Source organism: Camelus dromedarius, chromosome 5 (assembly GCF_036321535.1).
Source record: "Camelus dromedarius isolate mCamDro1 chromosome 5, mCamDro1.pat, whole genome shotgun sequence".
Classification (NCBI taxonomy): domain Eukaryota; kingdom Metazoa; phylum Chordata; class Mammalia; order Artiodactyla; family Camelidae; genus Camelus; species Camelus dromedarius.
In genome coordinates this window covers 37,165,622-37,193,467 of record NC_087440.1, presented here as the reverse complement: position 1 = coordinate 37,193,467, position 27,846 = coordinate 37,165,622, and the positions used below count along the sequence as shown (strand labels likewise).

The window sequence follows — 27,846 nt, the reverse complement described above, 5'->3', positions numbered from 1 at the left end:
TTTAAAATGATCTTTTATATAAGTTGACAATGTTTTTGCTGTTATTAAAGCAGTGAATGGCCTTGAATTTTTTTTAAGGAAAAAAATGTTAACCTCTCTCCCTCCAGTTGTCCTTCCATTTCCCTGTATTTCCAAGAAAGCAAACAGAATCTTACCATAATGCTTTTAAGTCGTTTAACCTCATCTTCCTGTGCTCTGTAAGATTCTAGTTCTTGCTGAACTGATTCTGCAACTTCTGGGAATGGACTGAAACAGTATTGTACAAGAGGAACTGTTGAGTATGAGATTAAAAGATTGACTTTTGTGTAATTTTTGAAATATATACAATGATAATTTATTATTTTAAATGTACTTATTTGGATTTGAATGTATTTTATATATAATACAGGCAGGAAACATTTAGGCTGAATACATCTATATCCTTGTGATATCTATTTATATTGAAAATACTATTTCTTTAAAATGCATATCATAGTATTTATACATGTAAACACATTTAAATTTTATGTCTATTCTTTCCATTAACTGTATTACATTTTCTCTTCACCTATAAGCTATCAGGAAAAAAAATACTTAAGTGACTGAAAAAAAAGGAACAGAAGCCATGGTATATCAAACATCAATTAAATATTACCACCCAAATAACTAACATATGGTGTCAAAGGGTCCATGTAACTATAAAGATGTATTTTAAAATACTACATGTAAATAACTGTGAAAAAAAATCTTAATTCTGTACACCTGATAGAACACCACTGGTAAAAATAGAACATAGGCCACAGTTTTGTTGGTCCAACCCCTGATCTCTTCCCTGTGAGTGCAGTTTAGCAGTGATTTCCATAGACTTCAGACACAACTGATCTGCAATATCGAGCAGCTTGGTAGAAGAAGTGTCCTGAAACATTAACCTTGAATAATTCTAGATGAATATACGTTGACCATGAAATGGTTCCTAACATGAGTATTTTTCATCTATAACATTTGGGGAGGCCAGAAGCTTTTCTCCTTTAAGAAAGAAATGGTTGCATCTCACCAGCAATGAAAGCTTTCCTCCCTTCCTCCACTCTGAACACTTGATAACACTTCACCATTGATTAGCACAGAAATGACCGAAGTTCCAGAAAGGATTTTGAGGAACATAATCCAGTTTTACATGTCAACTGTAGGCCCTAACCCCAGGTCCAGCAGAGTCTATGCTGGCAAAAGATAGCACTGAGCATGTAAAATGTGCTGGTTGAACTAAATGATCCTTAAAATCTACAGATCTTCAGGTCTCAGAGCTAACAGACAACAGTAACTGCTGACATTTATTGAGAGCTTACTGTATGCCAAACACTATGCTAAGAATCTGTCTCTACCGTCTCATTTAACGCTGACTAGTCTTGGTGAGGGACATACACACCATCAATAGTTAAGATCAGAGACTTTGGAATCTGCCAGAACTGGATTTTGCCAAAGAAAGCTGGATGACTCTGGGCAAGTTACTTTTTTGTATTATCTCAGTCTTCACAATAACCTTCTGAAATAGGACAATAGGTAGAATTATCATCCCACATTTTACTGATGAGGAAAATGAAGCTCAGAGAGACTTAAGTCGCTTCTTTAACTCTATGTCACCTCCCAGTGTCTGTGCCCACTTTACTACTGGAGCATGATACTCAGAGTGAAGACTATTCAGGGCTATTCCTACTTAACAAACAAAAAATTAAAGTTCTTACTATTCAACTGACCTCATGGTTCTCCTGTTCCTAAACACATGGTTTAAAGACAACATTCAAAAATTTCCATATTTGAATAAAAAATTGTTTTCCTAAGCTTTTTTTTTATTAGGGAATGTGAACTTTAAAATATCCTGCATGCTCTATAAATAATGTAAATTCTTGTACTTCACCATTCTAAAGGGAAATGTAGACTATGGAATACTAAGAAGAAGAAAATCATTTAAAATAAGTTATAACAGCACCCAAAATTGCTACAGTAAGAGAAAGGAAGATAGTGACTTTTCACTACAGACAAACTTAAATTCTGTTATAGCCATGTGATTTTCCAGTGTTCAAAAAAAAGTTATAAATAAAAAAAAAAGTGAAACAGACACAAAAACAAGCATGTTGAACCAAGTCTATATCTTACTTCTCTTTAAACATAAATGAAACCAAAAAGAACATCTTTATCAATGACACAGACACATAACAGTTGAAACAGTCAAAATAGTAACATTGTATTCCCATAACTGTTGATGAGAAACATTCTTCTCTCAGAGGAATGATTTTTGGGGGTTTAGAATGATTTCTCTAGCCATAATGACCACTAGCGAACTTTTCTAGCAATTACTGAGCTCACAAAGTACCCTAAATTTTAAGGGGATGTAGCAATACATAGGATTTATATGTCTACCTACAATAAATCACATGGCAAACTATTACAATTTTTTCACCTATTACTTCTAGCATATCTTGAATAAATCTGCTTTTCAGGCTTAGGTATTTTCCCCACAGATATCTAAAACTGAGTTTACATGAAGAAAACATGGAACAAAAAGGGAAAAATCATCTTGATGTTTCCCTGTCACGAAAACTGATTTTAGCGAAATGCAGAAATGGTGCTGCAGAGGGTCAATGGGAATACAAATGAAATTCAGAAAGATTATCTGTAAAATCTACAAAACCATATGGCATGAACTTACTGAAAAGGAAAGTGGTTCCTACAAAACAACTAATAAAAACAGCACAGAAATTAGAAAATCAAGCAATAATGACACAGCCCCATAGACTAATTATAGTTCTTATTCATTGTGTAGATGAACCACCATGATTTGTTTCGATTTTTTAAAAAAAAAATCAAATTCATTAAATCAGATGACATCTTCATTTTTTTTTATGGGGTGAATCTTTTACTTATTAATGTTTTTCATACTTACCTTCCTTTGTGTTTCTGCCAAAACTTATCAACTGGAGTTAAATCATAAGACTTCTTGTTTTTTCTCTTTGGTCTAGCACCAGCGGGAGAATTCTCCACTCCTGAAGACTCTTCCAAATTAACTCTGTTCAAGTGGAAATCCTAGGAAAAGCAATCCTGTTTTAAATAAGAGTTTTTTTAATTTAAGAACCATAACATTTCCTACAAGAAAAATACATGGATTCTTGCTGCCTTTTCCACTATTTTGAAGGACAAAATACAGATCTCAAAGTTAAAAGAACTCTTTCCAACATTTTGTTACATAAAGGTATTTTTAACTACGTATTTTAATTAAAGTAGTAGATGCATATGACTACAGTTTTTAAAAATACATAAAACCATGTTAAGGTTCTTCTGTATTCTTCTAGAAAAATATTTTTGCATATGTCAGCAAACACATCTCCCTTACATTTTAAAATGGGATTACACTACACATACTTTGTACTTCACTTTTCTTATTTAATAATGTATTTAGAGCTCTTCCTCTATCTGTATATGTCTGTCTACTTCATTTTTATCATGGCTACATAGTAATCCAATATCTGGCTATATTTATCTGAGCAAGTTTTTTGATGCTTAGTTGTTTCCAGTAAAAAATATAATCTTAAATGTAATTTTTAAACTTTTAGTCAAACTCTGATCTGTTACTTGGATAGACTGCATTAAATATAGATGCAATAGAAGCTACAATAATAATAGCACTCCCTTTCACATAAATTCTAAGAGCCAATAGTTGGTAAAATTTTCTGCCCTAGTCATAATTTTACTCATGTGAGGCTTGATTTTTTTTTGCCCTTTCTCAAAAAACAAACGTACAATAAACAAAATAAAAGTGAGTTATCTTTTCTATTCTTTTTCCCTCCTTGCATTAGACTCGTGGGTTCCTTCATGTAATAGCAACATTATATGGTTCAGCTCTACTCTGAATAGTGAGGTAGAGATAAAACATTAATGTTAACAAATGAGTTAATGAATGAGCAAGAAAGAAACTGCATGGAGAAATCATCTAGCATGACTGTGATACAATCATCTTCATTTTAAGATAAAAGTTCTTAATGATTAAACTTCTAGGTCTTAGGAAATTAAATGTACTGAATACAATTTAATCTCCTCTTGATAAAAAAGGTCATTAATACTGAGTCTGAATTGTTAGACTATACTGTGTAACTTTCTCAAATAAATCCTTTACAATAGCTTATTTTCTTGCCATTTTTCCCCATGATGTTAAAAACAAGAGAGTAAAATATATAGATGTCTAACAGCTAGTAAAGTAACAAGTCTATTGACAAAGAATAGGATGCTATATTATATTTCAATCTGTTAATATTATGTTTTCCTATACATTCTTCATATTATCATTGGTTAAACATAACATAACCCTATTTAATTCCTTTTCCCCGTATCTTAACCTCACTTCTCCACAAAACTCATCTATACAGGAAGAAAGTAAAATACATAGATATTAATAGCTACATCTGAGAAGAATCTTTGTTTTTAAAAATTATCTAACAAAACAAAGATACTAAAGAAGATTTTAAAATAGCTAATCTTTATTAACTGGAATTTCTAGTGAAGTAATATTTCCATAGTAATGACACAGATCACTGAAAACTAATTTGCTAGCAAAATTACTGCTCTAAAAATAGGAGAGCATATTTTTACGAAAATATTGATGGAATACTTAAAATGATAAAGGAATAAAAGATGTTACAGAGTTTTGAGAAATAACATCATAATAGCAACAAGAACATTCTCATTGTTTGCATAATAGCCAGGCAAATAAAGAAAAGTAATTGCAGTCTTGAATATTGGGAAATCAGAACATTCTGTGCTGTACTGAATCATGTTAAAGAAATCGAACAGTTATACACAAATAAAATACAACAGAATTAGTTTTAACATGGTAGAGTCTAATCTATTTCCACTGACTCAGAAGACTGGACAATGGTGTACCAAATCACCAGGTATAAATAAAACCTATTTCAGCAGTCTTGTTTGCCTTTCATAAGTTAAAGCGGATCAGCAGAGGTAGACAGAGCCAATGTTAACAAAATTACATTTGGGTAATATAGGTGACACCTATTTATGCAGAGCTAAGATTTATATTCACGTGAGAAAAAAGTCATGTAAAGTAAAAGTAACTTTTATTTTGAGAAGGAATTGAGCCAAATCTAATTAAGTCTCTAGATCTATTAGTTAAGAGAAACATGTGAAATTGTACCCCGCAAAGATACAGTCAATCAAACACAGAAATGTCATACGTCTTTAAGGGAACAAGTACTTCTAAAATGTTTTTCTAATAACCTTTAAAAAGCATATATGAACTTGGAAACCACTGTTTTTTCTTGAGTGGTAAGAAAAAAATAAACTTTAAGTTCTTATGCATATTAGTATAAATTCTGATTTCGTGTTTTAAATAATGAGAGTCAGAAGAGGACCAAAGGCACAAAAAGGGCACTAAAGATTAGAAAAAACAAAGGCCAACTGAAGGACAAGATATTGTGATGAAATAATTTCCATCACTTTGCCTATAACTACTCACTGTAGTTGAACAATCAAATCCACCCCTCCTGCAACCAAGACACAGTAAAAAGGAATCATGACTTTCTAGTTACTAATTTTGCTTCTTATATTCTGATTTTAAAAGAGGACACTGCAAAGGTTTTCATCAGAAGAGTATATTTCCCATGTTAAATGACAACAATCACCTTCCTGACACACAGGGAAGCTGTATGAATTTTCATAGTCATTTCCAAGGTCTGATAATATAAATATTACCAACGTTCTGGATTTTCAGGGCAGATATTTAATATAAAAAGCAAGTTCCAATTACAAGTTAACAGCTCCTATCTAGAACTTTTACTCCATCTTGTGGAGATAAAGGGTATAATTATTAAGAATTTTAAAAGCTCGGAACTTATAAGCAGCAGTTTTAATCATCAACAAAAAATAGCTTGGTTACAATTTGTATCTCAGTTGTAGTTTTTTCACATCTAGAAACTGTATTAAAATTAATTAACAGAATAAGTCAATGTAAGTTGTCTAGGTTATTATAACCAATCTTTTTAAAGAGACTATTTTCCTAAGACTTAAATATTCTAATGATAATGTTACTGAGAAAAGACTGCTTAAAGAGTAATAGGGAATCTGAGACATTAACCTAAGTAAGTTAACTAGAGATGTGCATTGATATATTATTTATAAAAATACAAAAAACAGAAACAGTAATAATCTAAATGTCCACAGGAATCCACTACTCTAAACTCTAAGCAAGCAGGGATCACATCTGCTTTGTTTACCTTGTATCCCAGTGACCAGCAGTGTCTGCTAGAGAGAAGGCACTTTGTTTCACTCTGGAACAGTGAAAACTTCAAAAACCTACATTAGCCTTGTCTAGTATGGCGGAGTGTCTGCCCTAGGTTATGTCTCCCAATTTCTCTTCTAACACGGAGATTCAGCATATTCCTTCATCCCACAATGACTTGTACGTATGTCGTATCTCCTGCACTCAAAGCATCATGTACTTTAATTTCCTCTAGCAACTCTTCAAGTTCAGGAATTAGAAAGGATCCCAGTATTTCATGCTCTATATATCCTCCACACACCACTGGTAGGAGTGCAGAGGTGACCCCTGACCTATATGCTCTTACTAAGACCCTTGCCCCTGGCTGCCACCCAACAGTTAGGGCTCTACCAACCAAATCTGAAACTATCAAAACTATCTTATTGTGCCCATTAATCCCTGTTTGGCTCTTTATACCACTACTGCCTCCTCTCCATCCCTCACCCCCTCAGATGCCATCACTCATTCTTACTGGATTCCTGAAACCATTCTGGGTGTCATCTGGAACTCATGCTCAGTCATCAGCAAAATCTCCTGTTCTGAACATCTACTATCAATTTCCACTGTACTTTCTTGCTTCAGTTGAACTCCAACTGCTAGCCCCTATAGCCTTCTCAGATGGTTACTTTTTTTTTTTTTTTAACTTGTCACACATCTCACACTACCGGACCTGGGATTGGGCTAGTATCTTCCTTGCTGTTCCCAGACTCTTTACTTGTCCTCTTTCCTAAAACAACTTCAGCTTTGAAACTCCTGTCTTCAGCCTATAACAGTAGTTCTTAATCAGGGGCAGTTTTGCCCCTCTCCACCCCCTGGGTATATTCGGCAATATGTGAAGACATTTTGGTTGTCAGAATTAAGGGTTGCTACTGGTATCCAGAGGGCAGTGGCCAGGGATGCCGCTAAATATCCTGCAATGCACAGGACACCCTCCTACAACAAAGGATTATCAGGCCCAAAATGTCAATAATGCCAAGGTTGAGAACTCCTTGTCTATTCTGGTCATTAACGACTCCTAAAGGCCTGCAGGACACTCCTATGTCCATAATCAATTTTTCTCTTTCTGTCATTCAGCAATGTGGAACACACAAACTTGCTGTACTGTCTCTCATTTAAGAATTTTTTTGATCCCAAGTCCCCTTCCAGAAGTCACCCCTTTTCTCAGCTCTCCTATATAGCTAAACTCTTTTCAGGTCTGTCTATATTCACTCCCTTCCAATCTCTTAAACCTACTTCAGTGTTCAGTCCCTACTCTATGGAAGCTGCTCTTACTAAATTCACTAATAAACCTCAACACTGCCACACGCAATGATTACTTCTTAGTCCTCAGCATTTGAACAAGTTAATTCCTGCTTTCTCTTTGAAATATTTAATTCACTGGCTTCTAAAACAATACAGACCTAGTTCTCATGCCTCATTGGTTGCTACTTCCTACATTATACCGTTTGTTGCTATGCATCACCTCAACCTCTTACTGCTGAAATGCCTCAGAGTTCAGTTCTTAGACCTCTTCTCTCTTCCATCTATACTCATTCCCTTGGTGACCTTGTCTTATCTCTTGGCTTTAAAATGGCTTTAAATACTTCCTATATATGGGCTATTCTTAACTTTATTTCTCTAGACCAGATGTTTCTCCTTAAATCCAAGCTCATATACCTAACCACCTATTTGATATCTATATTTGAGTATCTTAATAAGCATCTCACAGTTAACATGTCCAAAACTTAATCTCTGGTCTCCCCTCTCCCCTAACTGCTCCTTTCACATCTTTTCCGTCTCAATAAAGAGTAACTGTTCATTTGCAAAGGCCAAAACTTTGGAGTCATCTTTGACTCCCCTCTCTTACATCTTACATCCAATTCATCAGGCAGTCTTACACTCCACATTGAATAGATTATCACAACCATCACCATTTTCACCTTGCTGTAAATCACGATCATCTCTCGCTAAGATAACTGCAACTCCTAATCGGTCTCCTTGACTATTCCACGCCCCCAAGGAGTCTTTTTCAACATAGTAGCTAGAATGATACTCTTAAAATGTATAACAGGCATCACTCCTTTACTCTAAACTGTGTGTGGCTCTCCATGTCTTTTAAATTAAAAATCAGTGTGCTTACAGTGGACACTGCATCCCGTGTCCCATTTAACTTCATCTCCTGCCGCTTTCCCCCGCCTTACTTGCTCTGGCCACCTTGGCTGCCTTGCCATCTTTTAAAAATATCAGGCATCCTTCTGCCTAGAATGCTATTCTCCCATGTAGCTATGTAATTCACTACCTTCTCTCCTTTAGACCTTTCCTCAAATGTCTTTTTCAGGGAGGTCTTCTCTATTTTTAATTCACATGCAATATAATGTATATGTGCAAACTGTAATAATTCTACCTAATAAAACTAAAAAAGAAAAAAAAAAAACCCTGCAATCCTGTTCATCATTACCTACTTTATTTTTCTCGAGTACTTTCTACCTTCTGAAATGTTATATATTGCCTGTCTCTACTACCAAAATGTAAGCTATAGGAAGAAAGGAATATTTTCATTTGCTTTATGTATTGCTAAAACCAGGGTCTAGAACGTTCTGTCAGAAAGCAGGCACTCCAACAGTGGTTCTTCCGCCTCTTACTAACCTCCTAAAACTAGCTTCCATGTTCCATTACTCAGGGTTTAATTCAGTGGTCCCCAATTCTTCTCGCTCTCTCTGCTGAAATCAGAGTTGCCTACTATCATTGACACTTATCCTAGAGTCCAGAATGGCACAGGACTCTAGGATTAAGAAGTGTGCAGAACCGCCAATTTCCATCAGTAATCCTGAAATCTGATTTATTTAACTACTTTACAGCTAGAGTCTGGGTTTTAAAGAAATAAACCATTCAACCAAAACCCTCTACTGTATGTCTTTCATTTTCTTTCTGTACGACAGTTCAGGCAATCTTTGCAATAATGATGCTATTTTACACTATAACCCTTACAGGCCTGGGCTAGGAGTCAGTGAGTGCTAGTCTTGGCAGAGCCAATAATTCGGGTTCAAACCCTTTAACTTCTACGTCTCAATTTTTCTATCTTACAAATGGGGACAATTCTGGCCCTATTACATAAGTCTTGTACAGAAATTATTTGGGTACATCTTTTCTTCCCATTGCCTTTGAAGACTGGGGCTGCTTTTATTTATCTGTGCCTATCACATGCTATTTACAGTATTTGGTAGATGAATATATGCTAGTAGCTGAATATATGCACAGATACAGATTTTAGTTTTAAGCATGAAATTACCTATGTGGAATTACTTCAGCAAACATACTGTGTAATATAAAAAATACTATTTATTTTTACCATAAAATGAGGCTTAACTGATTCCTAGAAAAAAAGGGAGAAATTATAGCTTTTCTCCCAAGGGAAAACAAATTTATTTACTTAGTATGAAAAAAAAAAAAGCCACTCATTTTCTTCCTTTCTTTTTTTCTCATCTTTCCAACAATACCACTGATTTATCCTATAATTTAAAGGCCATAAATTTGGAACTTTAAACTTCAAGGTTTCACTATTCTCCAGCATCTACATCAAGTGGATACTAAAGTCCATCACTACTTTTGTTCCAGTTTCTCAGCTCCATCCTTCTCATCTGTGTTTCTGTAGCCATGTTAATTTTAAATAAAGGTCAGACCTCTGAATGTTACTACATTTTAGTAAAAAGTGGTATGCTTAGCCTCTTACCAGTACATCATGCACCAATGCTTGATACGTCCAAGTATGGTGTAAAGGAGTTGCCAAATCTATGTTTCTGTCAACAAGGACTAATAAAGGCCTTTGGAAGCTGTAAATATATTGAAAAAAAATGTAACTCTTAACGCCAGTGTACACATCTAAATGCATCTAATACTTTCAGTATATGTCATTTTGATATGAACAATAAGTATGCTAATGCTGACATTCCATAATACTTTGCTTTCTAAAAAATTTTCAAGTACAGTCAGTCAAGTAAAGTAATGCTTTGGACTATTTAGAGCCTGTATATGATGCTAGATTATAAGTCTCACCTAGGAAACTTTCTTAAAGGAAAGAAATCTATACAAATACTTTCACAGAATAATTTTTATAGTAAGAATCAGTTGTTTCTACTCAGATTTATATTTTACATTTTTGAATAAAAGGAAAAAAAAAGCCATTGTCAGCTTCAGAGAAAACAATTACAGGGAGTAGAATCTTACAAATTTATACAAATATTTGATAGCTTACATAAATTACAAATTTCAATTCTTTCCTGTAAACACAAATTCAAAGAAGCAGACAAAAGAAGAGCCTCACAACACCCTATCCCATTATAACATATAAAACTAAAACATCATGCCACAATGGTAACTAATTATATAATTATTCACTTACCAGACACTTCATATATTGTTTAACCCCATCATTATCATTTAGACGTGAAATAAAACACATTTAAAGCGAACTGAGGCACAGTCATCTGATTATCATGTCTGCACAAATGTTAGAGGTTTTGCTTTAGTGGCACTACTGTATCAAGAGTACACATCAATTTTCAATAGGCATTGCTACCTGATAATATTAACTATATCTATTTTCTCCTGCAAGAGAACTAAGACCATTTCAGTAATTCATTACATCCTAATGGGTGTAAGACAGTGAACTCCCAACTGCACTGATTATAAGATTTGGTGATAAAAAGTAGGAGTGGCACCCTTACCACCTACTAGCATTTATTACTCCAGAGCTAGGTGGAAGGCAGGGAGGACAGCCTATGACAGGGTTTATTAAGTCAGCACTATCGACATCTGGGGCTGGTTAATTCCTTATTTTGGGGAGTTGTCCTGGGCAGTGTAGGATGTGCAGCAGTATCTTGTAACGCACCCCGCCAGATTCCAGTAGCATCTACCCAATTGTGACAACTGACATGTCTCTAGACATTACCAAATTTTTGTTGAGAATCATTAGCCCACAACTGGATTCAAACATATTTTACAATAGTCAACAATGGTTGCTGGCTCTTAATTAAAATAATTTAGAAATGCATCCAACAAACTAGAAATAAGACAACTATATTATGCTTATGTAAATACATTTAAAAATTATCCAATTAAAATAATGTCTTTGTATTGATTTCTAAGGCCTATATACACCAGAGCACAATAAAGAGGGAACTACTAAGGTATGACATAGTGGTTGCTTCTGTTAAAAAAGCAAAAAGTCAGGTGAGAATTTGATGTTTCTGCTCTACTTAATAAGAAATATTTTGAAAAATATTTAAGACCAGTAATGAAATCATAGAACAATTTAAAGTAACATGGGAGGTGAAATAGTTCGATAATTGAAACACAACTTTAGTGTTAACTCCAAATTATAGAAATTGTATATAAGACTATAGGAGCCATTAAAATTGACTTGAAATGAAGTCGGTGGAAGGTTACCATATAATTATTATTCCCAGAAGGCAGCTACACTCTCTGAGTATCAATTTATTTTCACAGGCTTTATTTATTAATTCACCTAAACTAGGGATAATAATTAATTTTCCAAAATACAGTCTAGTCTCCTTGAAATAATTTTCAGCCACTGGTGTGGGTTTCTTTACTTTTTCATCCCAATATTGTCCCAATATTGTAAAGATTATTATCTTTAATAATCAAAAGTTAAATATACTGTAATAGATCTTTTTTAAGTATTTCTATTCCTTAATAATTGAGCAGTCAGTAACTTTGGAATTACCTACTCGTGCTAGACATGGTAACAAAGACGATAATACTTTGTTGGTATTTTAATGCAAAAATGGAAACCAGTAAATGGATAAGTAGAAACAGATACAGGTATCACAGGTTTTTCACTTACTTTTTTCTCATTACCAAGAGGCTGAATGATAATTAAAAGGAAATGGCTTCTGACTGTTAAAGCCATATATAACAGAAAATTTTCTCCTACAGATGATAAAAATACAAAACAAAATTCTAACAAAAGAAAGTAAATTAAATAAAATATTCCATTTGTATTTTCAAGAACAATTTGAGTCAAAGCCCTGATTCTGATTTTCTCATTAAAAAGAAACAAATTTCAATTACAAGTATAAGGGTTTTCTATCAGAGAAGAAAAACAACCCCCAAAACTCTACAGATGTTTCATTTTGAAGTGTGTATTAACTAACATAATACCTGAATTGGCCAGCTCCAAGTGTGTCACCTGTAAAAAGACTGTTTCTTGCATCTCTTAGATTTTCCCGAAGTTTCTTATCTAATTTCTGAAAAATGAAGTTTTACATTAATTCTTAAAGAACAGTTTCAGAGAACTTGTATACAGGGTAATACACAGTGTGTTATTAATTTCATAACTAAAAACTTGGAATTTCTTTATAAAACAGCAATTCTAATATTTTTGCTTCTCATCCTAACTTGGACTTGAAAAGACCAATGCTTTTTCTATTGTGACTCAGACCTGATTTCACTAACAATCACTTTTGTTGACTACTTTTACTTTAGGTACAGGAAACCTTTTGCAGTAATAACCCACCCTCTCTCCCAAAGCATAACTCTGCTTTACCAAGGAAGTGATCTAAATAGTGCTGGCAGTACGAGGCTCCAGAATACAAACAGAATATGTGAAAGAAACCAGCCCTCTATCAGTCAGATTCATCTGGGCTAATAAAACTCAAAATTGCTAGTGTATCTTCCTCCATATTTCCATACCATTTACCTTCTTTTCAGTGACTATAATTTCTCAAATCTCTTTATTTTTTAATCTTTAAAGCAAAATTTTGAATAGTCATTTTAGACTGAATGCTTTACTCCAGTATTGTGGGATAGCAAAATATACTTCACCATTTTAAAAATGATTATGATTGTTAATAAATGTTTGCTAAATAAAGTTAAATATTAAATGACTTGCGGGATCAAATAAGTGTAAGACAAAGATGAATGAGGAACATACATTTTAGTAAAAAAGAAACAGCCTGGAATAGCACATTCACATTGGAGTATATCATTTTACCCCATCACATGGAAGGATACAATGATTATTTTTTATTTTTGGAATCCCGATGTTATAAAATAAAAATAGTTGCCTTTGGTACTTCAATATAGAACCCATAACAATTGTATACATACTTTCTATTAACAGAAAGTACACTTCATGTACTTAGGGAAAACAATTGACACAGTTATTTATCCCCAATGGATATTTGCATGAACTCACCACTGCTACCATTTCTGCTGCTGTTCCTCTTGAACACCTGATGATAGGAACAGCACCTATTTTAACAATAGATGTCGGCAATGATTTCAGCTCTTAATAATTACAATGGATACTTATATATATCACCGTCAAATAATAACACACATTTTCTTTAAAAAAACAACAAGAATCCCGTTTGAAGGTACTGAGAGCAATCAAAAGCAGGCAGAAAGTGGGGGAGGGTAAAACTCTTGAAAGAAGAGATACACACTTGAAAAGTAAGAGATACTTTTAACCAGTTTTCCTCCTAAGGGTACTTTCCAGTCTGCATGGTACACAGGAGAAAAAGCTCAAGCAGAAAACAGATTTACTGAGCTGGGAAATCAAAGATTTCATTTCTGGGCTCAAAATTAAAGGGAAAAATCCCTGAAAAGGAGGGAGCCCCAAAATCTACACACAAATTCTCCTCAAACTTTTGTCTGTATCCTAAACTACACATGTATCTCCTTTAATTTTCTCATTTGTGAAATGGAGAGAAATTTTACTAATCTAGTGTGAAGTTTGTTTTAACTGAAAGGTGTCTGCAAAATTAAAACTGCAATTAGGTTTTTAAACAGATCTATTATTAATAGTAAAGAATAAAGTCATACATTAAATTACTAAACACAATTTATAAGTAAATTTAGATATTCCAAAGACATGTTTAAAATTTTCAGAGTATGCTGGATTAATATCATATGTAAATTTCATGTTTTCTGGTGCCTTGGGAATTTGCCTTAATAGTACCAGGCATGTATCTCTCTAATTAAACATGTATTTTGAGATTTTTCATAATGAAATATTAAAAGAAAATTAGCAGGCACATAGGCAAAGTCACCAACAAACATACAAACAATATATTAGAAAGTTACAATTGCCAGAGATGACTTGGGTGACAACAGATCTGCTAAATGATAACTACATTAAATTATTAAGAGAATTGTGGTTTTATATAGTACAGAATGTGTATTTTATCACAACTGTGGAAAGAGGGCCTGCAGAGATCCAGATAGATAACTGAGGATCATATTACAGTATAACAGGTTAAATGAGTTGTTAAATAATTAATTTGCCTTGAAGAAATAAATAGAAAGATTTGAAAACTTACCCAGTGTAACAAAAAAGCAGAAGAGGCTATCAACAATAGTGTCCATAACAGTTTCCATTTCCGTGTCTGTGATATCTGGTCTGTTAATGGCTAAAGTGACATGGGGAGCGGGAAAAAAAAGCCATTAAAATTTATGCCTTGTTTTTAATAAACTTAAAATTATTATCAAATACCTATCAATTTGCAGGTTGATAATATTTATAATATTCAAATAAGTAAAAATTTTTATGCTGTAAACCTTAAGTGAACAACTATCCACTTAAAATTGTAATACCTCAGGAAAAAAAAAAAAAAACCACCTCTGTATCAGTAGTAATAATGAGTAGTATCAATATTAGAGTAGTAATAAGAAAACCCACCACAAAAATTATACAGAATTTTTGCTAGAGCAAATAGGAAAATAAATATCATAGTCCATAATTTTATTCACAAACATTAGATGGCCTCAAGAAACTACTGATCTTATTATCCAACTCCTGTCAGAAAAGGATAATATAAATCAGTTATCGCAAGAACAATATCATATACATTTTCTTTGTATTATAACAAATTATTTGAATTTCTTTTTCTGATCTGTGAAACTGCATGGAGTGGTCCTCAAACTTTAGTGAGTATAAGGGTCACTCTAAGAATATGAGAGAAGAGAAAAAAGCTTTTCTGGAAGCTGTTAAAAATGAAAGGTTCTTAGCCCTTTCCCTCAGGGATTCAATTCAATAGATTTGGGACAATTCTAGGAAATCTGCAATTTTGACAAAGACTTCGGGTGATTCTTGGGGCTACATTTTTTTTCTTTTTTGTCCCATTTCTTTCTTGGAACTTTAAGAACCAACATTTCAAATGTTTTAAAAGGTAAGAGTAATAACGGACACTAGTCAGGAAGGAAGAATAAATGGGGAGGTGGCAGGCCGACTTACTAAGCTGATAATCAGTGACTTTGCTATCTTGTCTACTTTACTGTACCCTGGCTTCCACATTTGAAACACAGTTTGTTGGGCTACACTTTTAGAAACATTGCTGTGAAGGCTGTCCTTGACAGTCAAAGACCTTGCCTTATTCATCTTCCTATCTCTCACAGTACCTAGGCCCAGTGTCTGACAAGTAGATGTTCAGTAGCTATTTGTTAAAAGACTGACTGGACTAAAATATTGTCTGTATAATATTTTTAATTTCCCAGAATCCTGAATGCAAAAATAAATATAAAATTCACTACAACTTGTGATTAGCATGAGAGGAAAGCAGAATCCAATTAGATATATCAAAGTATTCAAAGAAAGTATGGCACATGCAGAGAACATAAAAATAACAATGACCTTAACCAGGCAACAGAGAATCTGGACGAGGAAATGTGCCGCTATTCAGCATTGCAGACTGCCATCTATCCAAATCAGATAATAGAAATGGCATAAGAATACAATGTGAATGATATAAATTCAGGGGACACCAAACCAGAGAAATACTCAGCTCATTCTGTCAATCACTGGTTCAGGTAAAATCTATACAAAGCCTGAAGCCTTCAGGTCCTACACCCTAGTCCCACACTGACCTGAACAGTCAAACACTGTCCATCAATAACTTCACCTCACTTTCGATAACCTGGTTTGCCTGAGACATTAGCCTAAGTCTAACTGAGGTGACAAATCTGGTTCTTTTCCTGGATAAATAAATTCCCAATCCATGGAAATAAGGTGATACAAATTGAATCCATGGTATTAATATATTTGATTTATGTTTAGAATTATCTGTTTAAGATTATTAGTTAAAGTACTTGGAATGTTTGAAAGGATGTGGCACATAATTACATAATTGTTAAGAGCACTATCTCTAGAATGAATGCCTGGGTTTTGTAACCTGGTTCTACCATTTCCTTATTAAGTTACTTAACATCTGTGCCTCAGTTTTTTCATCTAGAAAATAGAAATAATATTAAAACCTACTTCATAAAGGTATTCTGAGGAGTAAATGAACTTATATTGTAAAGTATGTACAGGGCAATCTATTATTGTAATTATACTATTGAGAATCTGGGCGATTAATCATGTGATTATACTATAAAATTAATAAATTAAATTTATACTTTAAACTCAATAATTAATAATTTCAGACTTGTGATTTTTAAGTTGAGAGATCAGAAAATACATTTATAAATACTTAAATATTTAATGAATTTAGACTCAATGTAAATTTAATTATTTTAAATAATTATTTGAATATTTGGGTAGATTTTGTTTGTTAGATTTGTAAATTTGCCTGGTCTGGTATTTGAAGTACTTAAAACTATTCAGCCATTAAAGTCATGAAATTCTGCTGTTTGCAGCAACATGGACTTGGAGGGTATTACACTAAGTGAAATAAGTCGAGACAGAAAGACAAATACTGTATGATGTTACTTATATGTGGAATCTAAAAAATACAACAAACTAGTGAATGTAACAAAAAAGAGGCAGACTCACAGCTACAGAGAACAAATGAGTGGTTTCCAGTGGGGGTGGGGGTGGGCACATAGAGGGAGGGATTAAGAGGAACAAACTATTACTTATTAAATAAGCTACAAGGATATATTGTACAATACAGGTAAAACAGTCAATATTTTACAATAAATATAAATGGAATATAACCTTTTAAAAGTATGAATCATTATATTGTATACCTGTAACTTACATTAACTATTCATCAATTTAAACAAATTAAAAAATTAATATACTGAATTTATAAATGCAACTAAACTGTTTAAGGGAATTTAACAAGCTAAGCTTGTTGACTAAGTTTGTTAAATGGGACTGATTAGGATTTAGCTGTTCAATCTGAGTTAATCGATTAAAGAAAAAGTAAAGGTGCTTATCTCTATGTAACTAGATTTAGAAATAAGGTAACAAAATTTATAAATTTAGCTTAAAAGCTTAAGGGAAACTAGGTTTTAAACATGTAACTTAAGTAGCTAATTAATTTAAAAGTCAATTAACTGTAAATAGATGTCTGTTAGTAACTACAGTACTGTCAAAAATCTCTTACATAGTCAATTCAGCAAATACGTACACCCATTTAGAGACGCTGCTTAATTTCAACAAAAGGCATGCTGTGGAGCTCAATGAAATCAAAAGATTCATGTTCTCTTCTCTTAGGGAGTTTACCACCTGGTCCAGTGTTTTATAATAGGATACCACTGGCATTTTTTGCAGAACAATTTTCTGTTTGAGTATGGTTTACACACTGCAAAACATCTAGCATCCCAAGTCCCTGTTCACTAAATGCTAGTGCTAATTGTGACAATAAAAAACTGTCCTCACACATTTCCAAATGCCCCATGGTGGGGACATACCCCCTACTTTAAAACCACTGAAATTTTAGGCATCCCCAAACATCTCAATTCCTAAGTATGAAGTTAATAATTATTTCACTGAATTGGCTGATCACATCTGTGGTCTGTAATTTTCTTTAAAATATTTAAATAACTAATCAATGGGCATAGATTTTCAGTTAAGTAAAATGATTAAGTTCTAGAGATCTGCTATACAAAATTGTACCTAAGTCAATAATACTGTATTGTATACTTAAACATGTTAAGAGGGTAGATCTCAAGTTATGTGTTTTTACAAAAAAAAAAAAAATCAACACAGACAATAAAATGTGGTGTGGGTGTATGCATGTGTGTGCACATGCATGTCTGTAAATTTTAATCTACATTCAAGGATGGTCTGTTTACCAAAACTGGAAACACAAACTTCAGAGGTGGTCCAATAACATTTTATCAAATACCAATACCCAATCATACTACTATAAGAAATCAAGGGAGTCTAACACTTGGGAATGGCACTTATATTTCATTCTATAACAGTGCTTTAGTAGCTGCTGACTCTGTTGTCTGATCTTAACAAAAAGCAACATTAACCAACTTTTCTGAATGCTTATTATATGCCAGTAACTGTTCTAGGCATTTGACACACATTAATCCATTTAATTTCCACAAAAACTCTGAGGTAGGTAGCACTATTATTCTCATTTTACAGATGAGGAAACTAAAGCAGAGTAAACTTGTTCTTACCCAAGAGTCAAAGTATTAAAAGACTGACTACATCCTACCACTAAAATACTGTCTTTCTTGCCATGAGTGAACCATTCACTCAAGTTGCTGTGGGGTACCTAAAAGGCCAGATAATTGGTACTGCATTGAGCTTACAAAACAGATTCAGTGAATGTTATCTATACGTGACAGAATTCAGTCTGAAACTTGTTTTCCTTGTGTGCTTTAAAAAAATCTTTCATAGCTCTACTGCTGTAAACAAAGCTGCTTTTGGAGTACACTAAACATGTTCTTTTTTTTTTTTTTACAGTACACTGTTCATTTTGTTAACAATGAATTACAATATTCCTATTTTTACATACCACGATATGAAACAAGCTCCTTATTTTGATTACATAATACAAACATATCATCTTCCAAAGTAATAAAATTCAGATACTGATCAAAAACCTAGAAACAAAAAGAAAAGGGTTTCAAGTCAGTTTTACAATATTGAATGCACATGTAGTTTGATTTAATCTACAAACGGTAAAATGTAAAAAATTACAATTACATGCAATAACTAAGAATTATACCATGTATCAGATTGCCTATTTGGCAAGAATGAGAAGTTAACATTAAAAAGCAATAAAAAACAAGCCTTTAGGAAATAAATTATCAAGGAGAGTAACATTTTCAGGAAATAAAATTTAGGAATATATAAAAATTTTTTTAAAATTGTGGTTGGGATGGAGAAGGATATCAATTTTGAAGAGAAGCCACTATTTTATTTTTTATATTCATTTTAATCACACTTTCCTAAGTCACAGTAACTATTTTTGCACTGTGAACCATATTTAGAGGAGGGGAAAAGTTTTTTGGTTTTTAAAACAATATTCCTTTTCTAAATTAAAATTAAAAAATTTTTAATGGAGGTACTGGGGATTAAACCCAGAACCTTATGCATGCTAAACATGTGCTCTACCACTGACTATATCCTCCCCACTAGGTGGGGAAGGGTTATACTAGTTCTTTACTAGTGCAAATTAGGAGAAAAATTAAGAAATCTGTTTGAGATATGTTAAATTTAATTAAATTGAAAACTTCTATTATTTCATGTAAAATTAATGATAAATTTTGGAAGAGAAAGAAGATGTAAGCCTCAAGAACTAATCAGAAGTAGTAGTGAACCATGTAAATCTAAGAATAAAAAATCTATTAGTGGTGAAAAATGGAAAGTAAGTGCATGGTTGTTTAGTCTTTTATTTGCTCTATATCATTCTGTAGAATTTTCACTTATAACTTGTCCAAATTTCAAGAAGCACAGGGCAAAACAGGCCTATAACCAAAAATATATTTTACAGATTTATTTATAATTAAGCTAAACCTGACTAAAAGTCACTGTGATATAGAATTGCTGGCCTGCTGTGAATTCCTTCTTTCTTATAATATGCAACATAGCACCTTTGGATACTCTCCTAACTAAAAAAACATGTGAAGATAGTACGGTGACTATAGTGATTATAGACAAAACAAAGTCAAAATATTCTAAGTATAACTTATGATAACACGATTGTCAAACTATTTCTAAGCTGAGCTAAGAAGTTTATACAAATCCCGGCCTAAAACAAAAATTGATTCATCTTTTTATTTTTGTCTTTCAAATTCATTGAATTATAAGTTCCTTTAGTTTGGTTTATTTGGCCTAGTTCAAGTTGAAGATAATTTACATTAACAGAACTCTTTCTAAAAGTACTGAGTCTAAATATTTCTTAGGTTGTTCTGGTCCTCTGTAAATCAGACACCTATGTTGATTAACAGGTTTCAGAATATTGCTAAACTTTACATTGACAAAATTTTGAGTGCAATCAAATCTCTTACCTTGGCTACTTGTGTTACTGCACTAGCTGCTAAGGCTGCATTTGCAATATCTTCCAGTTTACCTCTTGAGATGGCAGAAATAAAATTTAAATAATATGATTCATAGAGTTGGTTTCGAAGATCCTATAAATACAATGAATATTTCATTCTTACAGGATAGCATGAAGGATGATGACAAATAAAAACCTTTTAGATACAATAAGAACAAGGTTTTAAAGGATAATATACATATTTAAAAGACAGGTTTTACAAATGATACAAAAAAAGTATCCCCAGAGAACAAAGTTATGAAGAGGTACTGGTTATTTGGTTACAGAAGTAACTGACATATATTTTAATAATTAAAGTTATGATATTACAATTGTATTATCAATAAAATCTTATTAATTACAATACTGCATAAAACTGCTTTGAAACAGCTTATCTAGGTTTTCTTAAAAGTATCCAGAAGTGGTTCTCTTATATAGTTTAAATGCTAAATATATTTGGCAGATACTACCTTCTACTGCTGCAGTCATGTGACAATACAACAAATACTTCCTTCATTGTATACAGACATGTTATAATTCCAATGACTGATTCTAGAAGTATTCCTTCTCGACCATCCAAAAACAGTCACTTAAAGTTATGTTAACTCTTCAATGAAATTTACTTATCTTCTTTAATTCTATCCAAATAGGTCTCTAAATAAGCATATTTCTTCAAATCTAAGATAATATCAATTGTAACAGGTAGTGTTATTTTAAGTAACGCTAAGAAAGAATTAATGCTGCCAATAAAATTTTATAACACACCATCAATTTTAAGATGCATATGGTTTCAGAGATGTTGAAATGTGAAAACCTGAGGGTCTGGAGCCTGTGTGAGGAAGGTGACTGATCAGGACAGTGGTTCAATAAATCCTGGGAGACTGATTAAAGGAATGAGGATTGAGAGAACTGAGAAAATAAGTAATTATGCTGAGGCTATTGGAAGCCATGGTTTTCGTTGTCAGAGAAAGGAGTTACAGATTTGAAAAAAACAAAAACAAAAACAAAAACAAAAAGCTAGAATGAATCCTGCATTTTTTAACTGAAACAATTTTGGAGGTTATCTGTTTGTCTACATATCTAGTGAGATAAGTTGGAAGATTTATAGCATTAAGTATTGATATAAACATACACATATGTACATATATGTATTTCCTAGCTCTGTTCATTGAGAGGGCCTAAGAACTGTGACCCTCTAGTAGCATTGAGTACCTAATGCTCAGACACTGATTTCTAAATACTATTCTCTACCAAAAAGCAACCAGGGCTCCTTAGACAAATGGCTGAAACTTGAATTGGGACAGAGAAAGTAAAAGATGAGACTAGAATAACTTATCACACCAAAAAGTAAGGAAATGATCAAAGAATGATGGAGACATTTCAAAAGGACACAGAAGTTCAGAAATGTTGCAGGATACAAGATTAATATAAAGGAGTCAACTAGGTATCTACAGACTTGCAATGAGTAATCCTAAAAATGAAATTAAGAAAACAATTCCATTCACAATAGCATTTACAAAAATACAAAGGAATGCATTTAGCAAAGGAAGTGTGTAACTTACATTCTGCACACTACAAAACATTACTGAAAGGAATGTTAAAAGATCTAAATAAATGAAAAGCTATTCCATGCTCATGGATCAGAAAATTTAATATTGTTAAGATGGCAATACTCTCCAAACTGATCTACAGGTTCAGTGCAATTGCTATCGCAACTCCAGGTGTTTCTTTATGGAAACTCACAAGCTAATCTTAAAATTAATATGAAAATCCAAAATATCCAGAAAAGTCAAAACAATCTTGAAAACAAAGTATAAAGTTGGAGAGCTCAAGTTCCCAATTTCAAAACTTGCTACAGAGCAAGAGTAATCAAGACAGTGTCATACTGGCATAAGGACAGACACAGAGATCAATGGAAAAAAAACTGAAAGTCCAGAAATAAAGCAACTTATCTATTGTTAATTAATTTTTGACAAATCTGTCAAGACTGTTCATTGGGGAAAGAATAATCTGTCCAACAAATCATGCTGGGACAACTGGACAGCCCCATGCAAAAGAATGAAGTTGGACATCTACCTTACAGCATATAAAAATTAACTCAAAATGCATCAAAGACCTAAACACAAGAGCCAAAACTATAAAAATCTTCAAAGAAAACAGAGATTTGGCAATAATTTCTTATATATGACACCAAAGGAACAAACAACTACAGAAAAAATAAAGTTTAAAATCAAAATTAAAAATTTTTTGTGTTCCAAAGGATACTATTAAGAAAGTGAAACGCTAACCCACCACAGGAGGGAAGAAAATATTTACAAATAATATACTTGATAAGAGTCTAGTATTAAAAAAATATAAAGCACTTTAACAACTCAAAAATAAAGACAACCCAATTAAAACCTGGACAAGTGTTCTGAATAGACATTTCTCTAAAGATAATTATGGCCAATAAGCACATGAAAAGATGCTTAATATCTTTAGTTATCAGGGAAATGAAATCACAACCAGTGAGATATCATTTTGTACTCACTAGGACGGTGACAAACAAAATGTTGGATAATAAAAAGTATTGGCAAGGACCTGGAGAAACTGGAACCCTCAAACACTGGTAGAGGGAATAGAAAATGATGCAATCACTTTGGAAAATAGTCTGTCAGTTCCTCAAAAGGTTAGCCATGGTGTTATCATCCGACCCAGCAGTTCCACTCCTACGTGTTCATGGACATAGGAAGAATGAAAACATATGTCTATATGGAAACTTGTACACAAATGTTTATAATAGTATTGTTTGTAACAGCCATCAAAAGCAACACAAATGATAAATGAATAAACAAAATTTGGTATATCCCTACAACAGAATATTATTCAGCAATAAAAAGGAAAGAATACTGATACATCTACAATATGGATGAATCCTGAAAATATTATGCTAAGAGAAAGAAGTCAGATATAACAGACCATGTATATAATTCCATTCATATGTAGTATTCTGAACAGGCAAATACATAGAAACAAAAAGTACCTTAGGGGTGAGGGTGCAGGGGTTGAGTATGTAATAGTTACGGTGATGAAAATGTTAGAAGGTTATTACAGTGATGGGTGCGCAACTCTGAGAATTATACTAAAACCACTGAATTGTATACTTTGTACACTTTGGGTGGGTTGTATGGTATGTGAATTACATTTCAATAAAGCAGTTATAAATAAAGGAAAGATGAAGGGATGATAAATTGCACCTCTTTTAAAAAAAATGGCAGTTTTGTTTATGCAGGGTAAAAGAGAAAGATGGGCATCATTAGCTATGCAGGACACAAAATATGTGACCTTCATTAACAAAAAGCAATTTGATTCAACAGTCAATAACAAGTAAAGATGCTTGTGACCTGTGGCAGACACTGTAGCTACCTATCCAATGTCTATTTTCCCCTTCTTCCTTACTAAAATAATACAGATTTTATTTGGGTGGCAAAACACTCTAAATACTAACTTTCGCGATCTCCCTTGAAGCTAATTCTATGCAGTGAGACATTAATGGAAGTCTTCTGGGAGTTTCTGGAAAAGTTTAGCTTTCCTAATAAAAATGAACAGTCAGGGCTGGCACAATCCATTTCCCCCTTCTTCTTGCCTTGAACACAGATGTGATGTCTACAGCTGCAGCTACCATCTTGCATCCATGAAGCAACAAGCAAGACAATAAAAAACAACAAACTAAAGATGACATATCAAAAAGACAGAGGGAGCCTGAGTCTTTGATTACTTTATAGAGCTGTTATACCAACTTGGACTCCTACTCTGACTTCCCATTACCTTAGAATAATACAAAGGTAATATAGTTAGGTTTTCTGTTTTTTTGTTTTTTTTTTTTAAAGCTGGACTCAGTCTTAATCAATATAATGTTTCTCAGCCAAAAAAAATTTAAATCTTTCAATCTATTTAAAATTCAAAGCTAGTCTCAAAAATCAAAGTGGGAAATTGAATAAGCAGATTTCTGATTTTTTTGCCCAGGACATCTAACAATTTTTTTGGAAAAATTCTGTTTCCACCTTCAAGAATCAGGAAAATATGAACTCATATTACCTGGCACATTCTGTCAATATTTTCCTCGGTTGGCATTACAAAGTACACTGCAGGAACATCCGGAATAGGATCTCGATCAGAGTGCAAAAGCCTAGAAGACATAAAGAATATAAAACTCACTTTTTTCTTAGTCACTTATCTAAAATGAAAGTTTAAAACAGTATTTCTCAAACTAGGAGTTGAACAGTTCAAGGACAGTGACCAGTACTCTAAAAGCTCTTGTGACAATCATTTAATACAGCTTTCTCCTTATATCAATGTTAATATTATTTATTAGTAATATCCTAAATCTCAATCTTCTTTTCTTCTACTCCAATCACCTTACTTCTAATACCACTTATGGTCAGACAGTCTCCTTAACCAATATTCTCCTTGGGTGAGAACTAAAGCACATTTAAAGTCAGTTTTATTCCTATGGTAGGGGGTGGTAAGTGGGAGGAAAGTGTAGTTCCCCAAGAGAGGGAAAACAGAAAGCTAGAACTATCTTTAGAAACAATAAAAAAAAATTAACCATAAATAAAATCAAATATAATTTTTAAATGAAAGGTATATGATAGCTTCCTTAAAATTTTAAGAGAATCTGTATTTTTTTATTTATTGCTTCATAAGAGAATGCACAAGAGATCATCTAAGCATTTCATAGATTATATCACTTGACAGTTTCCTCTTTTATAATTCAGGAAGCATTTCACTCAAGTATCCCAGTATCAAATGACAAGATGTCTTTATTCTCCACTGTAAGATTTTACCAAGCTTACATCAGGAAATACAACCAATGTTCAATTTTTACATTATTCCAGTTATCCTCCTATAAGCAATATTCTGTATACAACCTTCTATATTCAACCTCCTATATATACAATATTTCAATCATCCTTCTATAAAAAAGAGAGAGAAAGAGGCACATACTTCCAGTGAGTCTGCATTTAATAACTTCTTTCCATCTGTTTGGCTGCTGCTAACTGACACCAGAAAGATTATAATGTGATGGCAGTCATTGGCTATTGTTTTCTTGCCCTGGCTGTCCAACTACCTAAAGGGCTACAACCACCATTTCATACAAATCAGCCTAAACCAGCCTGCACAATATATATTGATGAAGTATTCTCTAGCAAACAGGGAAGAATATTCAGAGGTAGGGTGTGCAGGAATTTACCAGAGTAGCCATGTAATCTTTTCACGCTCTGGTGGCAACAGCAACAGGCGGGCAGAGAGAACACACAACTCTTAATCTGGCAGACTATCGTGTCGCTCCTTAAGGAAGTAATGAGTTAGGCCTCACTTTTGTTAGTCACTGTTACTGAGCCACTATGGTTCAGAAGACAAACAGCCCAGAATTAGTGGTCAAGCAATCTGGCCACAACTATGCTCTTAATTACCTGTATAATTGTGGGACAATCTCTTAAACTCTATAAACTTTAGTCTTTTCATTAGTAAAACAAAATAAAGGAGTTAATCGGTAAGGTAGCAACAGTAACCAATGCTTATAATAAACCATTATTTTGAAGGATGGCATCAAGCTTAACTTCAGTTTAGATCATAAGCATTAATTAACATGTCACCAACAACAAATTTGTGTTTCAAGACTGACATAAAAATGAAAGGAAAAACATGTTGAATGCCATATTTCATCAAACCTAAGGTGCTATCAATTTTAAAACATACTATTATTTACAACATGCAGAAAAACAGAAGTAATGCAATATTCTACTAATTTAAAACCAATATTCAATATAAAATTGAAGAATTTAACCAGATTCTGGTATGTTACTCACTGGAAATCTAAAACCACATTCCCAATAAAAGAGCACATTATAATTCAGTATGTTATAATATTACAGAATAAAAATTGGTTATAACATCATAAAAAGAACAAAATGCAAATAGGTTAGAACACCATAAAACTGGACTCTTTCAGTACATAAAAGTATTGGCATCTGTTCCTAAATATAGACCCTCTCCAAATGTTCTATTAGGCCAAGTCTACAAAGTAATGCAATTTGTTTTATACATCAGACATATACGCAGTATAATCAAATAAATATAGCAGTTAAGAAGACAACATAGATAGCCTCCTATGGTGATTAACAGTCATTACTTCAGTTACTTAAATTTTTGATATTAATTATAAACTAATTTAGATATTCTCCTTTTTAAAAAGTAAATCTGAATTAAGGGAATAAAAATTTTTCAGAGCAGAAAGAAACCTTGAGACAACCAGTTATTTTCCTTTACATAAGAGGGTAAACTGGTCTGTAGGAAAAGACACAAGGGAGAAAATTTAAATTCTGTAATTTTAAAGCCTCAGACTGAGGATTATTTTTAACTTCAGAAGTAAAGGTTGAATATAAGAAGATAAGGGAAAAAATGTTGTTCTACATATACAAGTAATATATAGCCTAATACTATTTTCTTTATAAAAATCCCTTAATTTGATTTCAGAGGGGCGAAATAAAATTTTAACAATGTATTTGAAAACAAAAGCCATTACTGGAAATACATTAAAACTCACAGATGCAGAGTGATTCCCATGTCTCTTAGCTCCTTCACAGACAGAAGAGGAGAGATGATATCTTGGCCAAATCTGTCATAAATGAGCACCTACGTAAAAAAAAAAATTATGTGTTTCTTAAATATCATTATTAAGAACAGTGAACAGCCAGTACAGAATCCAATATTAAGATAATGTTGAAGTACATTTTATTTTAATATACTAAATTCTTATACTTACTTTTATCTAATATTTTCCATAATTATTTACCAAAATGTCCATTCATTTAGTAATCCTTCTTAAAAGCATTACTCTTAAAAGCATTATTACTTAGGCTAAGATAATTATATAAGCTTCTTACAAAATACTTTTACTAGGTTAAATAACATACTTGAGACTAGAGAATCTTCATCTTAAGCTGTAATAAACGACTTTGAACATACAGCAAAGTCACATACACTCCCCTACCCAGTTCATACATATCCTTTCTAAAAAGAGAGAAGTAAAAATTAGTCACTCTCAAAACTAATGCTTAACAAGTTCCAAGACTGTAAAGAAAATTTAGTAACTTAAGCATCTCAGGTTAGTAAGATACTCATTTTAAAAATTAAGTCCCTAAAAAAGACCTGCTATCCTTGTTCTGTCATGTGCATTTCTTCACATTCTAAAAGTATTAAAATGGACAACTTTGATGAGAAGTAAGAATTCCAACTGGATCTTCTAACTCAAAATTAGTTTTAGAGTTAAGGCAA

General features: G+C 32.9%; 1 protein-coding gene across 1 annotated transcript in view; it reads right to left on the bottom strand.

Moving 5' to 3' along the window:
- The window catches only part of SCFD1 (sec1 family domain containing 1), an 88,051-nt gene that overhangs the window by 53,611 nt on the left and 6,594 nt on the right, over nucleotides 1–27,846 (bottom strand). The window contains exons 3-12 of the mRNA XM_010986175.3: nucleotides 27,116–27,204; nucleotides 24,604–24,694; nucleotides 20,498–20,620; nucleotides 19,000–19,087; nucleotides 14,620–14,709; nucleotides 13,494–13,549; nucleotides 12,458–12,543; nucleotides 10,008–10,107; nucleotides 2,918–3,057; nucleotides 156–246 (exon numbers count right to left, since the gene is read on the bottom strand). Of these exons, the coding sequence (XP_010984477.1) occupies nucleotides 156–246; nucleotides 2,918–3,057; nucleotides 10,008–10,107; nucleotides 12,458–12,543; nucleotides 13,494–13,549; nucleotides 14,620–14,709; nucleotides 19,000–19,087; nucleotides 20,498–20,620; nucleotides 24,604–24,694; nucleotides 27,116–27,204 (954 nt within the window). The remainder of the gene's footprint in view (nucleotides 1–155; nucleotides 247–2,917; nucleotides 3,058–10,007; nucleotides 10,108–12,457; nucleotides 12,544–13,493; nucleotides 13,550–14,619; nucleotides 14,710–18,999; nucleotides 19,088–20,497; nucleotides 20,621–24,603; nucleotides 24,695–27,115; nucleotides 27,205–27,846) is intronic.